This window comes from Hippocampus guttulatus, chromosome 3, assembly GCF_054856545.1.
Source record: "Hippocampus guttulatus isolate MCC_2025c chromosome 3, RoL_Hgut_1.0, whole genome shotgun sequence".
Taxonomy (NCBI): Eukaryota; Metazoa; Chordata; class Actinopteri; order Syngnathiformes; family Syngnathidae; genus Hippocampus; species Hippocampus guttulatus.
The window spans coordinates 21560472-21575808 of NC_141263.1; the positions used below are offsets into that span (position 1 = coordinate 21560472).

Sequence of the window (15337 nt, forward strand, 5' to 3'; positions counted from 1 at the left end):
TAATGGAAGACTCTAAATTGTCCCTCGGGTTGATTGTGTGCACGAATGGTTGTTTGTCTATGTGTGCCCTGCGATTGGGTGGCAACCAGTTTAGGGCGCACCACGCCAATTGCCTGAAATCAGCTGTAATAGGATTCAGCATACCCGCGTGAGGATACGTGGCTCAGATGATGAATAGATGGTTGAGTGGAGCACCTTCGATTGGTGGCGATGCCCACAATGGCGCAAAACCAGCTTGCACGGGTCTTTGCAAATACCAGAACTTGGTCTAACCCCCTCCTGCGCAGATTTACACTGCACCTCGTGCCAGACTTGTACTGGGCATGAAAATAGAGCCCTCAGTCTTGACCTTAATAACATTTGGCACCGTACGAAAGCCGCAGCTGCTCCTCGTGCATTTCAATTTTATTCTCTCTAACTTGCGAAACATAGCGATAAAAGAATTTCAGGGTTCAATGGAGATCAAGTTTGTGTCATCTATCGTTGATATTTTACTTGACTTTGAAAACGGTCATGTTCTAAGCATGATTTTATTTATCCAAAATGGTGTATAAACATATAAACAGGAACTTTACACAGTTTTTTTTCCCCCAAACATACTGATTTCATTCTCTAATTGTGGTCGGGTTGCTTACACATTTCCCCGGCCGGTTCTGGAATTTTCGTTGACATTTTGTCACATCCTATGTTTTGTTGAAGTTGTGAACGTTCACTCAATTACATCTTCCTCCAGCACCATGTAAAGGATGACTCTTTGGCGAAGTGGCTGCACTGATTTCACATTTTCTTTGGTATGTTTGCTGCTCCAACAGTAAGCAGAATTGATGCAGCCATCAAGCAGGTGTGGAGATTCCATTCAAGTATCTTGCACTGGAGCAAGCAGCGTGAGCAAGAAGCCCAAAACAGTGCGGAAAAGTGCTGTCGACACCACACCGTTACACCCTTAGCCCACTGTGAGCTTTTCTTCTGCCTGCGGTGCTGCCAATGAAGCTAATCCGGTAGGAGTAGCGGGTGTGCAGGTAGCGCAGGCACTTCATTATAGGTGCCACTACCGACTCATTTCGGAGGAGTGGAGGAAAAAACAGTTTGCACGGAGCTCTGCAGCCATCAAAAGTGCGCCGGTGGTGTTGGTGCGGGCTCAGGAAATTGGAGACATAAATTGGAGACAATTGCAAGGTTTTTGCCGTCTGCTGGCCAAATGCAGTGCTCAGCAGAACCTCACTTTTCATAATGATGACAATGAGTAAGGCCATTGTGACAGATTTTTTTCCCTCAGTTGTCCTGAAGCTGTTTATTTTCGACCGTGGTAGCCAAACTTTAATACATTCAATGACCAATCTCCGAGCTCAATTTATTTGTTTAACAAATCAATATTCCACATTGAAATGAATTGCAATGTCGTTATTTCATCACACAAAATTGTTTCTAACATGTTTTTAAGAAAGTACCTTAATATAGGCCTTATTAACTCTTAAATCACTATTATTAAAATTGGCTTACGACTGTAGGTTGGACCTTCCTCTTAAAACATACCATCAATGATGTGACCATGATTTTTAGTTGGACAATTGCAGTTATGTTTTGTTTCACTGGTGGCCGTAAAAGCGAAGCAGATGCCTAACATCTCGGGGAAGAAAAACAGAAGGAGCGATGGAGATTAAAAAGGAGACGCGCGTGTGTGTGTGTGTGTGTGTGTGTGTGTGTGTGTGTGTGTGTGTGTGCGCGCGCGTGTGTGGAGTAGGGATTATGAAAAGGCATTAAAATGACACAGAAGATTATGCTGATGCCCGTGACGCCATCCTCGGTAAGGTCAGCGGCAGCAAAACGGACAAACATAACCGAACAAACAAGATAACAGGAGTTTAACACTAAACAGAGAAGTCAAAGCCTCTTTGGTGCTGAAATTCAAGATTGTTTGCTTTGTACTGTGTGAGAGGTTTGTTTACCCCCACCAAGGACCTGAAGTACATACAAAACCGTATGGTTGTTTTTTTTTTGTTTTTACAAGGCATAGTCATGGAAAAAACATATTTGGGATTATTACTGTGCATTTCTAAAACATATTTTGACTTCTTCACTGTTCCACAGGAAATGTTACATAGACTTATTTTTTTAAAAAATGACTGAGAGTTAGACCAGGACTCATGCAGGGGAACAAACTATATTTTCTTAAGGGAGTGATCTTAGCTCTATTGGTTTCGAGCCGAGGTCTGAACTCGCCGAGTGTCTGCAAGTAAGCTGCTGTGCGTGTTTTCAAAGAAAACATGGCAATCCAAACTCTCAGCGTCCCCAGAGAACCATTTGCACTCCTTCCAGTAGTTACACAGTCCGAGCAGCGTAAATGACCTCTCACTGCATTTCACTGCTTCCACTGACAAGAGGGAGAGCATATGACAGGTTGAGTTGCTTAAAAGAAACCTCTATAGAAACAAATAGATGGCCTAATATTGACAGAAACGGTTTAAAAAAAAGGTGAGAGGCTGTCAGAAAATAATTTCCGATGCAAGCTTCAGTTGCTACTTGTTTGTGAGTCTTCCTGTCCTCTGTTTTGTCTTCGGGTAAGTAAAAATCATGTTCTATTACGTTGAGATCTGGACACTGACTTGGCCAATAAGAATTATTTAATATATTTGCCTTCAAAAAGTCTCAAATTGAAAACAGATGGAAAATTTCACTTGCGGCTTCAACTTGTTAACCGTTTCAGAGATACAAATGACGAGTTCTTCAAACCGTCACTGCATCTGCCTTTGGTTCCTTTTTTTTTTTTGAATGTCACTTGTTGCTAGGCAGATTGGTAGTTCATAAATGAATGTAAAAATAAACAACACAAAATTTCCTCCTTGGAGAAGCTTTACCAGGGTTTGTAGGTCTGGCTGCATTACTTTTTGACTTCAGTAAGTGAAGGTCATGCACTGTTGGATTAAGATCATGCCTACATGATTGAGAAGTCCTCTATTTATTTTGCCTTCAGGAAGTCTTGAGTTGCAAATTCATGTGAAATTCAAATTGTGTTCTCCAACTTGTTAACACTTCACAATTCCAGACAGATTGATTGCCAAACCTTCCATGCCTACATTTTCAGTTGTTGCTTGGTTGTGATATTTTCTACCCTCTTGGTTGTCTTCATGAAAAACAAACTCCATCCTTGGAAAAGTCTTAACTCATTCAGGACCAGCCAATTCTAGACCAAGTCTAAAAAGACATTTAAAAACGTCTTTGGGAGTGAATGAGTTTTAAGATGCTTCTCACAGGAAAATTAAATTGCACTCAAACAGCAAAACACATTGCGTGTTTACACTGTAATAAGCAGCTCAAGGCTTATTTGAAGGCAAAGCAATTGAATATTCTCCAACGGACAAGTCAGTCACCTCAATCTAGTCACATTGACTATCATACTTTTGTGATGTGCTATCTGGTGACTTGGTTGGCTATTAAAGCATACCCAGTTTATTTGCCTTCAAAAAGTTCATCGACTTTCGTTGTGCTACAGTAGCAGTTACACAATGAAAGTGGATGAACTCCAAACATTCTAAAGTCAAAAAGCAACAATTTTTCTGTGGAAGATTTCATTCATTTACCTTCAAAAAGTCTTGAGTTCAGCCACTTTTTTCGTGTTGTATTAGCAATTAGACAACCCAAATGGCTGAACTTCAGACTTTTTGAATGCAAATAAATGGAATATCCTTCAAAATCTTGACTGTCGCCACTTTGCTACACCTGATTTAAACCCATCTAAGAAATAAGCAACTAGTTTGATTAACCTATGAACCGATTTATAAAGAGTTTGTCAATGATCTGATTTGCTGCTGGAGGTCAGATAGCGGACCAGAGGAGGGCGATGCCCCACAGAGCGTAAGAGGGCCGGGGGTTTAAACGCAGAACAAGGTTCCTGGGAAATGGCGTCACACCAGCATTAATTTGTGCCACGCTCAATTAGCGTCATGTCGACGGACAAATGTGACGAAGACAAAGGTGTTGGAGTAGATCAGAGACCGGCGCTGATTCGGGAATGGAGGCCGGGATGTTTTGGGACACGAGGAGCGGGTCAAAGACAGGCTAGAGAACATCCGACCCCGGAAAGCGCACAAAGCCAGCTTTTCATTCCGGCGAGCTTGTAATTGTCTTTGACAAAACTCATTAGCAGGGACCTTGTAGCGACATCGGCAATGTGAAATTCCACGGAGAGAGACATGAACCAAAACAATATGGCATCCTCATTGCATTGAGCAAATGTAATGAAGGGTGCACATTGAACTTAAAGAGCCCGAGCTGCCCGGCGTGGGACACATCAAATGGCACCTCTTTGCCGGCACTTTTGTCAGTCCTCGGGCCAAAACGATTGTTTGCGAGGTTGTTGTTGTTGTTACTCAGGCTTACTATTTCGACCAAGAGGCTGGCGCTGTCCTGTCACAATAATTCAGATTCTTTGTACGCGGTGGCCACCAGCTCATTAAGCGGGAGGCCATTGACAATACTTTGTCAGAAGTTAACCCATCGTGGACATGAATCATTTCTCCACACGATGCAAACAGGCATTGTGTTAGCGCCCGCGACCCCTCCGTGACCCGGCTCGCGGGACCAATACAAATAGTTTACGCTTCTTCCCACATTACGCCCAGCTCCGAGCCCCTTTTTCACAATTTGGCCAATAACTGTTAATTTAAGAAACCATCACAGTGTGCGAGAGGTCGGGCTACACCTGTTTAGAATCAATTTAATTCCAATTTGTTTATCCAATCAAACGTGAACTGTACCGTTGAAACAAAATTGTTTATTTTCCCAATATTTATTTTCTATTATTTCCTCACATGATTACTTGACCCGAAAATTTCAAGATGACAATGAATAAATGAATGCAACACACATAAGAGGACTTTTGATCACGTAAATTAAAGAACTGAGCAAGCCTTGGGCGGTCAGCGGGCCATACATTGCCCACCCCTGACCTACCAGCTTTTGTACATTGGATCTCATCAGCGACTTTTGCAAAGTATTGAGAGGTCTTCATGTGCATAGGTGTCAAACTCAGGTCCTGGAGGGCCGCTGTCCTGCATGTTTTCCAAGTCTCCCTCCCTGTTGCAAGTTGCAACACACCTGATTCAAATGATCAGATCATCAGCAAGCTCTGCGCAAGCCTGACATTGAACCTGTTCATTTGAATCAGGTGTGTTGCAACAGGGAGACTTGGAACATATGCAGGACAGCGGCCCTCCAGGACCTGAGTTTGACACCTATGCATGTGCCATAAAATAAACAAGTGGGCAATCGTTCTAATCTGCTTAATCTAACAGTATGCTTTGTGACGCTGGAAAAGAATATGGTTTATGACACCTACAATAAAATCACTGATGTCATCAGGATGGGCTGCATGGTGGTGGGCTGATGTCCGCCGTCACATTTCACAAGCAATGCCACAGACGAATAATTTTGTCAAACCTATATATTAAGCATTCATGTTTACCCTTACTTGTTTTTCTTTTTTTGCAAATTTGTGCCTCATTCTCAGATTATGGCAAATCTGTTTTGGATTATGCAGGGTGGAGACCCCACCCAACTCACACTCCCTCTGGCCTAGTATTCTTCTCCCCCTCCCCTCCCATATGAAAAATGTAATTTACCAAGATGAACGTGTAATGGGGAGATTTGCCCATCCGCATTGAAGCTACCTAAGGAATTTATTATGGGGAAACATGGAACTTTATCACAGATTTCATGTCTGACCTCAGATTAGACATGTCGGACAAATACTACGCCCCCCCCCCCTCTTGTGCAACCCCCCATACCACTATTTAACAATGTGCTTAAAATATCTCAATCTTTTGTCCTTTTAAAGCTGCTCACAATATTAGGTTGAGTTTTAGAAGGGGTTTGAGGTCAGGGCTCACAGATTTTTCCACACCCAACTCATCCTAGTATGGTTTAACCACCTTGCCTTGTGTGCAGGGGTCAAAAAAATTTCCCAATACAATATGTCATTTATTTGTTTTTAAATTGTAATGTTCAGACGCTTTGGAGTGCCACAGCGACTTGTAATCGAGATTACTGAGACTGTATGGCCAACATTAGCATTTTAAGGACGAGGACGGACACATCTCATTTGATTGTAGCATTGGCATCTCAGCCAATGTTTAAGTGCTGTATGTACCTTTAGTGCTGTTGGACTGCTTTGTTAGATGGAGTTTGAGATCAGGGCTTGGAAATTCTTCTGCACCAAACTCTTCTATCTAAGTATTGCTTGAAGTTACGTTGGAGCAAAAAGGGTCGGTCCCCAAAATAAGGATTTCTTTCCATTTTTCTTTGTAAAACAACACTTTATTTTCAGTTGACGTTACTTGAGCTAAAATAATAACTTTTAAAAAACATAATTAATGTACATAATTTTATTTTGTATTCAAAAAAATATATACCTATTCACATTTAAAATATGGCCGCAGGTTTTCCCCATGCCTGCTATAAATGACTGCTGTTCCATCCACTATGTTTGCTAATCAGCTAAATTTGAATATTCCACCATTATATAATTGTGTGTATTTATTTTGACCTCAACAGGTTATTTATTGACATCGGTGGGAAAATAAGGTGAAATCATCCGACTAAGTAAGCCGACTATATTATAACGCCCCCTGGTCCACCTCTCATTTTCATCTATTTTGCCAGGATTTATCGTGGCCAAGGACACTCGGGATGATCACCACAGCACCTCGAAATGACTCTCCTGAAATGTATGACACCTTTAATGCTAAAATAATTCCTCAAATATGCCTTCTAATATTTTAGCCAGGCTGTCGACAGGGTTTCTCTACCTACTGTTTGCAGTGATTCTTAGCAAATAAGTGAAATGAAGGTGCATTCTGGACTGGTTGCTTGTCAATTACAGGGTCTTAGAGGCAAAATGTTCACACTCAAATGCACCCCGATGAACAATTTTGAGCAGGGGTCACCAACGTGGCACCAGGCAGCGCCAAAGGCCCACATTACTAACCTGCAGGTCTGTTTTAAAACTTACTCACTACTGAAGGGACAGTTGTGATTTTGGAGGAATGTTGTCATTTGAAAATGTGAATGCTGGCAAATATTTACATAAGTAAAATATATATTGACATTTTTCTGTTTTCTAATGTTATGAGAAATCACTAAAATGATCAGTGACTTCACATAAACAAAAACCATTAGTCACGAATTATAACAAATAGCCCTACTTTTTTTTCTGATTCTGATATTTAGCAGGACAAAATTCCGATAACCGATTAATTTAAAAAAAAAAGAAGAAGAAATAATATAACTTCTAATTTCAGAAGGGGGTATCAAACTGCTCCTCGCATTTCTTAGTTCCCTCAAAGTAGCTCTCAGCTTCGAATAGGTTTGTGACCCCTGATTCAGAGCCTTCAAGGAACTTTACATGCATGCTTTTAGAACGTGAGAGGAAGCCCGAACATTCGGAGAAAACCCACGCAAGCAAAGGGAGAACATTCAAACTCCGCACAGGAAGGCCAGAGCCCGGATTCAAACATTTGACCTGAACACAGCGAGACAGACGCGCAAATCACTTGTCACTGTGCTACTGTCCACCAATGTATCAGTAGGATTAAATTGTTTTTTTTTTTTTTAAATCTTGTCATCGTCCTTTTACTCATCTTCATCATCTACTAGTTAGTCACAACAAGACGGATTGAAAACGAGCAGAGTCAAAGCCACTCTGATGGGCCGTGTGAACGGATTGATGCTACAAATGACCTTTTAATGAACACAGTGCTAAGTTAGCGCAGCGCACGGGGGACTCGCCGTCATTCGGCATGCGTTGCCGCACTTTGGCTACAAAGCGCTCATCGTCACCGGTGATTAAAACCACGCCGACAACGCCTTTCTTCTGCAACTTATACATTCGGCCCACGCGCATAGAGCGCAGGCGGTCACCTTTGATCAAATCTGCATCCTGTATTGTTTGAATACAGGCACCATGACCCCACCCCAAAGCCCTTTAAATAACCACAACACATAGAAAAGTCTTGGGGGAAAAATATTTTTTGTTTTGTTTTGTTTCTTTATAAAAAGGGAATAACACAGTTCACATTTTCACACAATGACAACACACAACGTTTAACTTAATCTTCAACCATTTTTACCGCCACGACAATACACATTTTTTAACAGAATGTTTAAAAGGGACACAGAAAACGCAATGAAAAGCAAACAAATAAATACATTGGTTCGCAAATGATGCACGATTGCCACAGACAAAATTCTATTGTGTGTGTATGATTTTTGCATAAATTTTTCAACACCATAAAAAAAAAGGAAAAAAAAACTTGTGCAAAATGTTCCACAGTTTGATAGCTTGGGCTGCAACGTGCAGCGCTAATAACTGTCCCAATGAGGCCCCTGTGCCCATTAGTGCATAATTACCCTCCTATTTGTTGAACGGCCTCCATTCATCTAAACGGGGAAAAAAGAAATAGGTCATTAAAATCACTAAAATGTCAATTGAAAGTAAGTAAGCCAGTAAGTCGTAATCAAAAAATAAATGGCTGTATATAGTACAGTGATACCTTTTGTTCTGTGAGCAAGTTTATCACTCAGTTCATTCATATTCAAGTATTTTCCCATTGAAATTATTTAATACACCATGAATCCATTCCAGCCCTCTGAAAATGCTGTTTTTGTAAGAAATTTTCAACAACAACAACAAAAAAATCAGTGTACTGTAAAATATGAATATAACATTCTTACATAAAAATGAAACGTTTTGACGACATAGTATTTGTTTGCTGATGCATGCCTTTAAGAGGCGTGAACTAATGAGTGATCTCAGGATCTCTGATTCCAGCTCAGATTGGCCATGAACCACCTGGCTAGTTCTGTGTTAGTGTCTTCTCAATGCTCATTGCAAGTGTTTTCATTTTGTATCTGTGCTTCACTTTTTGAATGCAACAATGGAAATAAATGTTTTCCACTAGATGCAAATCGACTGAGATGCACTTTACATGCAATGCTATTATGCTTCAAGCGTGTGCAGTCACCTCTTCATCACAGGCCTGAACGCAGTGACCTTGTCATCCTGCAAGGTCACACACACTTGACTGATGTCTGAGGATGTCTCCGTTGCTTTGGCGCTGGAAAATCCTGCACAACCGAGAAACAAAAAAGCTTCTAAGAAATGTGCTTCTCTTTTTGTGAAACGTCCATTACCGTTGTAAAGTTATGCCGTTAACCTTCAGTCATGGAATACTGGCATGTATCTGGGAGGGCAGCGTAGGATGGGCAGTGCAGCTGGAGGCCTTTGTGATTGAAGCTGCCTGGGCCATAGACCTTGGAGTGCAAAGCGGGGCCCTCAGGAAAAAGGTTCACAGTACCGGAGACGTTATTGGCTTCCTGGTGACCTCTCATAGGCCCGCATTGTTCAGTGGGAATACCGGGGGCTCCCGCCAACCTCTGGAGCTGGCAGTCGCCGCTCGAGTTGCTCGTCCTGGGCTCGGAGGCGTGCTGCGGGCTCAGGATGATGCCCGACGCCGCCGTACGGGCCAGAGACCAAATCCGAGGTTTGTCCGACGCTTCAAAGTGAGACAGGGTCAAGGTTCCCGTGGAGGACGGAGTCTTGGACGCTATGGGATCCAGGAAGTCGGCAGGAAGAGCGGGGAGGGAGGTTTTGATGGCACAGGGGAAGGCATGTTGGAAGCCGCTGGACACATTCAAGTGAAGCTCAGAGGTGCAGTCTCTCTTGTGGGGGGAGACGGGGAGTGCCACAGTCTCGTCTGGGACCACCTTTTCACAATCGGCATCCAGCTTGTCACACTCATCCTCGTCCATGTCCTCCAAATCGCTCAGATGCAAATCTTTTTCTTCCTTGCACTCATTGGAATCTACAAGAAATAAAAACTCGGATCAAATGAGAGTCAACATAATTCAGCATAATCGAGTAGGTGGCAGCAAAGCACGACTTTGTCTAACCGAAGTTCCTCAAAGCACTTCAACATAGTTGAACATCCTTGGCATCATGATGACAAAATAATACTTTCATTGCTTTTAAGTGAGCACAAAAAAAAAAAAAGTGAGTATTTTCATAAAATACCAGAGGATAGAGTCCCAAAGAGAAAATATTACAAATCTGTGAATTTGTGAGTGCTCACTCATGTACATGCAGGGATTCATTGTCATGCCTGTACTGTATGTCCATATATGTGTCGAAAGTGAAATGTTTTTGGCAACCCTTTGATCTAAAATGTTTTCCAGCCATTACACTGTCTGCATGAAACCGAATTTTCAGGTTTTTGAGTGCATAGCAGCAACACACACTGTAACCCTCAACTGTTATTATATTGTTGTTTAATACCTTTTTTCCCATGATTTGGGGTCATGTATGCTTCAACAAAACATAGTGGTCTACCTGCGTGCTTGCAAGCTCGCGGGCTACCAAGCAGATTGCAGCCAGATTGTCTGGAATGACGGTGCTTCATACTTACTTAGAGTGCAAAGTAGGAGCTGGTTTACTCATGCCACTAAATCCAATTTGATTAACAAATTGAGATTAACGAGTCACCCTACACTGATTTATAAGGGGTGACAAACACATGAAAAAAATGCTATCAAAATAGGTAGAAAAAAATCAGCTGTCACGTGCTTCAACTGGCTAATATAAGGACATACTTTCACAGATTATGCAAAGAAGACGAGCACAAGTGTGTGCCCTCGGTCAAGCACAGACCTCCACCAAAGTCAAGAAAGATATTTTGTGGTTCGTAGTAGATGACATGAAATCTAGTATTCGGTTGAGAGGACGCGAACAACAGCATTCCTAGCAATGTTCCCTCTGATTTTCCATGCATGTGAGCATTCACACAAACTCCCTGAGCATCCCCTGGACCACAATGAACAACATCAGACATGCACACGGCGGCCACTACATTCGCACACCTGTCCAAAACCTGAGATCAAACAAAGTTACACGATGTCGATAAGCAACAACAAAATTCAAACCACCTATCCCACTCCGAAATAATGGAAAACATGTAATTTAATAAAACACAAGAAATTCTGGTCACATGACCTCTGAAACTCTAAGGGAAGTGGGAATAATGTGGTGTTCTGTTTGTGGAAATGAAGGAATGAGTACAGAAACGCAATGCTAGCTAGCATCACCGTGTGCGCAGAGAAGGTCAGAGCAGTGCACAATTGCTCATGCATGCTACCTTAGAGGGAACATTGAATCTGAGGCACTGTTGAATTCTAACGCTAAACAATGTAAAGAGAAAAGAAATTCTGGAGCAACACATCGAGCAGGCATCATCCTGGTCTCCAGACGACGACATAAGCTGTTCATCCCGGGCACGGTGAGGCTGGACACTTTCTGTCCAACTCAAAAGGCTTGAAAAATGAAAATTAATTCCTCTTGCATCTGCGTATTTTTGTCCGTTAGCCAGTAGCCTACTTTCTGGTTTATGCGGGATAGCACAAGTATTCGGCAGATCGGAATCTACCGCTACCATTCTGGGTCAGTGGTCCATTATAGAAGCAACGGTGAAGAGAGAAAATAGATTACTTAGATGAAAGCAAAAAAATGTGCAGCGCAATACAAAATTTTTGTGTGTTTATTTGTTAGGCTACATCTTGTTCTACCGAGGATGATTAAACGTAACACAGTATTATGTAGACAGTCTCAGTCTTGATCATTCCGGATGTGGTTTTATTCTAACTATACGGTCATGAGAGACAACGAATTCCACAAATAAATGTGCAAAGTGATGTCTGTACTTTTCTTTTTGTTGGGTAGCTTGACTTTGTACTCCGCGGTTCATGGAGATGCCCCAAAATTGCACCACCTATGCCCCCAAAAATTTGTGATGTAGTTCAGACTAACTTATCCAACACAGACCAAAAATAACTTCTCAAAATGATGATGTGCAAAAACGGCAAAAAAATGTATAGACATTTGAATACATAAGTGGGACAAACCTTTGGTGAGACAGTCATGGTCACACTTGCTGATGTCATCCTTCCTGTCGTCGCCGGCCTTGTTTTTGGGCGACCACGTCATCTTGTTCTCCTTCTTGAGCCTCCGACGAGCATTGGCAAACCAAGTGGAGACCTGGGTGAGGGTCATCTTGGTGATGATGGCCAGCATGATTTTCTCGCCCTTGGTGGGGTACGGGTTCTTGCGGTGCTCATAGAGCCACGTTTTCAAGGTGCTGGTGGTCTCTCGGGTGGCATTCTTTCGTCTGGCTGTGCTGTTAAAGTCCACCGTCCCGTATCTGTACACACAGGCATTCGGTTTAAGGACAGCACACTACACACCCTCTCATGTTTGAAGTCGATATACAGCTTTAAATGAAGCCAGGTAACCGAGTAACACCCCCGACCGTTGACCTCGATGCGGCTCGCTTATAAAAAGTGGGAACGTAGCAGATTTTGGCAAGCGAGCTCACCTGAGCTCAAATGGCACAAAGTGGACAAAAAAGTGGGGCAAAAACCTCACCTGTCATACTGATACTGGCCCAGCGACGGGTCGTACGGATAGTACGCAGCCGTTTGACTGATTCCCGAGTGTAAAGTGCCTGCACTCTCCTTCATGTCGTACTGCGGATTCTGCCACACAAAAATAAAGATATTTCAATGTTATGAAACTTTTTAAAACACATTTTACAATAGAAAAAAAAGCTGTGTCGTGACTGTTTGAAATCGCAAACATAAAATGTATTTGAAAAGATGACTGTATTATTTGCAGAAAAATTATACCAAAAAATGTTTTTTGAACTTTTGAATGTACACATTTGTTGTTCTATCAGTTATATTACCTCTCTACACCCCAATGATAATGTGAAACAATTTCTAAATCGTGTGATTGTTCATTCAGTTATATGACTGCTTTATAGCAAAAACCAATATATAAATATATATATTTTTATTTTTTTATTGAAGTACAAGAAGACCTTGAGGGCAAACTTTCTTTTTTTGCTCTGTTTTTTAATGAGAAGACTCGTGGATTAACTTGTTACTGTTACAAGTAACTTCAGAGGTTTAATTTTATGATCTTAAAAACATCAATTGTTAAAATGAATTGCAACATTAAAACTTTTTTTTTTCTAATTTTACCATGATATGTTCAAATGATAATTGTCTGTATTTTTATTAGGTAACTCAGGACTGTTATTGTGGCTGCATTGAAGATTTTTTTTTTTATGTATGATATTTTTGACGCACTTTCCCAATTAAAATGTTTATCCAAACAGTTTTACGGCGATATTGTTTATCTGACATTTATTGGGTCATTTTTTCCCCCCGACATTTCGGAGAACTTTCCCGAGTGAAGTAAAAGGAAAGGCTGATGCATTTTGTCACCACATTTTTCTTGATGCATCGATTCATCCAAGCTCACCCACCACCCCTCTCTCCCTCCCTTCCTCCCCCCCTCTCCGGCGCGTGCAAAGCAGGCAGAGGTGAGCCCACCAGAGAGGAATAGATGGCGGCGGAGGGGTCTGTTCCGTAGGGGAAGTAGTTGGCGTAGTTTTGGCTGGCTGCGGCCGCCGCGGCGTAGGGGGAGCCGTACACGCCCAGAGCAGCCGCGTTAAGCTCGCTGCGGCTCCCAGCCAGCAGCCGGTTCTCGTAGGGCGCGGGACAGCAGAAGGAGGCGGCGGCGGCGGCGGCTGCCGCTACGGCTGCGGGGGTCTGGGCTCCTCCGGCGGAGCCGTCCGGCGGCACCGACCTGGAAATCGAATCGCAGCAAGTCGTACTGGGGTTTGCCGACACGAAAAACTGCACAGAGAGAGTGATGGACAAAACAATTGGATAAAAGTCTTAACGGGAAGGAAAGAAAGAATAAGCGTAAGAATTAAAAACAAAAATTTAAAAAAAATACTTCTGCAAAAATGAAGGTCAATAAGATTGTTACCAAAACAAAACAAAAAACAAACAAACAGCAATTCTCTTGATTCGAGGTAAGTCACTTTTTAAATGACAATACGGGTTTATGACAAAGTTTAGTTTGCACCGTGTAAGTGACATTTTTTTGCTGTTAATTCGTGACACATTATTTGCAAGTTAAATCAAGCGTAATTCAGAGTGATATTTTTGGCCGCTGTAAATTCAGATACCTTGAAATTATTATTATTACTATTATTACTTATTTTTTAAAGATAACCAGCATTTATATGTTAAAATCTAACTCATTCTTGGCGGAAAATAAAGAGCTCACAACTTTCCGGTGACTAACTTTTCCCCATCAAAACTCGAAATGAAAACATACAACGAAGAGTTAGTGGAGAGTTTTGGTCACAGTTACATACTCCTGAATCATTCATTTCATCAGAAAGATGCGTAATTACGCATGGCGCGCCACGCAGGGTGACATCAATCTCGATTTTGTCACCAGAAAAAAAAAAAAAAAAAGACAGCACGTGAGTTCATTCATAATTCAGTGTTATTGGACACGAGCGCGTGTATGTCAATATTTGGCACAACAACTACAAAGCAAAAAGCAGAGGGTGGGGACAGTCAACAAAATCACACATTTTAAATAAGAGAAATATTTACATCGAGGAAATATGTAGTCCTTTTTTAAGGGTTAAAAAAAGGGGGAGGAAAAACTCTTACCTGTGAAGTTGCGTTATAAGGGTATCCAAACTGGGAGAAAGACATCGCGCCTTCTTTTGTAACCATTAGCAATAATTCCTCCTCATGCAGCCCGGATCGATTGCTCCCAATTCCACTTCAAATCGGCGCTCTTCCACGCATTTCCACGCGCGCACGGCCTTTCTCTTCGCCCCTCTCAATAATACATGACTTTCGCCCATATAGGAGGGGAGACTTTGCCGCAGATTGTTTTATACGAATGAATAATCCCCTCCGTGGATCTGATGAGAAATGAAATTAAGCGTCATTAGTTGGGGGAAAAAAAATGTTATGTTCGGCGAAGGAGGCTTAAAGGATAACGTAAGTCTTGCAAGATATGGACTGTGCTTGTGCTATTATTTGTGCCTCTATAGTTCTTTAGCATTCATCCATGCAAGGGTAGCGGCGTGACGTCACTGTAATCCCGGAACGCCACGGTGGTGTACCAGGGATGGGGGTCTTTGCCAGTCACGTCCAATACAAAGATGTGCTTTTCTCTCCCTCCTTAAAGTGCACACATACAAAGCGACAATTAATCCCCATGGCAACATATTCCTCACTCGTTATGTTTTGACAAATTAGAAGAAAAAAACATGAATTATTTTAACCTTTATTTGTGATAAAAATGATGAAAAAATGCAGTTTTTCTTCTTTTCAGATGAGTCTCTGTTAGGATAGCTCCCACTAAATAGATGCAATGGTTTCTTTGCATATAAAGATTTTTTTTTAAACTTGGCAG

General features: G+C 41.8%; 1 protein-coding gene across 2 annotated transcripts; it reads right to left on the reverse strand.

Moving 5' to 3' along the window:
* Positions 1-8006: 8006 nt before the first annotated feature.
* Positions 8007-14945, reverse strand: irx6a (iroquois homeobox 6a). 2 transcript variants are annotated; one of them, XM_086106809.1, is made up of 7 exons: positions 14581-14945; positions 13438-13743; positions 12467-12576; positions 11947-12242; positions 9210-9857; positions 9018-9120; positions 8007-8433 (listed from the first exon to the last, which is right to left on the reverse strand). In XM_086106809.1, exons 1-7 carry the CDS (start codon positions 14644-14646, stop codon positions 8430-8432), a joined length of 1533 nt encoding a protein of 510 aa, XP_085962935.1. In that variant the 5' UTR covers positions 14647-14945; the 3' UTR covers positions 8007-8429. The 2 variants fall into 2 exon arrangements, with proteins under 2 accessions (XP_085962935.1, XP_085962936.1); XM_086106810.1 differs by lacking the exon at positions 8007-8433 and having other exon boundaries at positions 9014-9120.
* Positions 14946-15337: the final 392 nt, after the last annotated feature.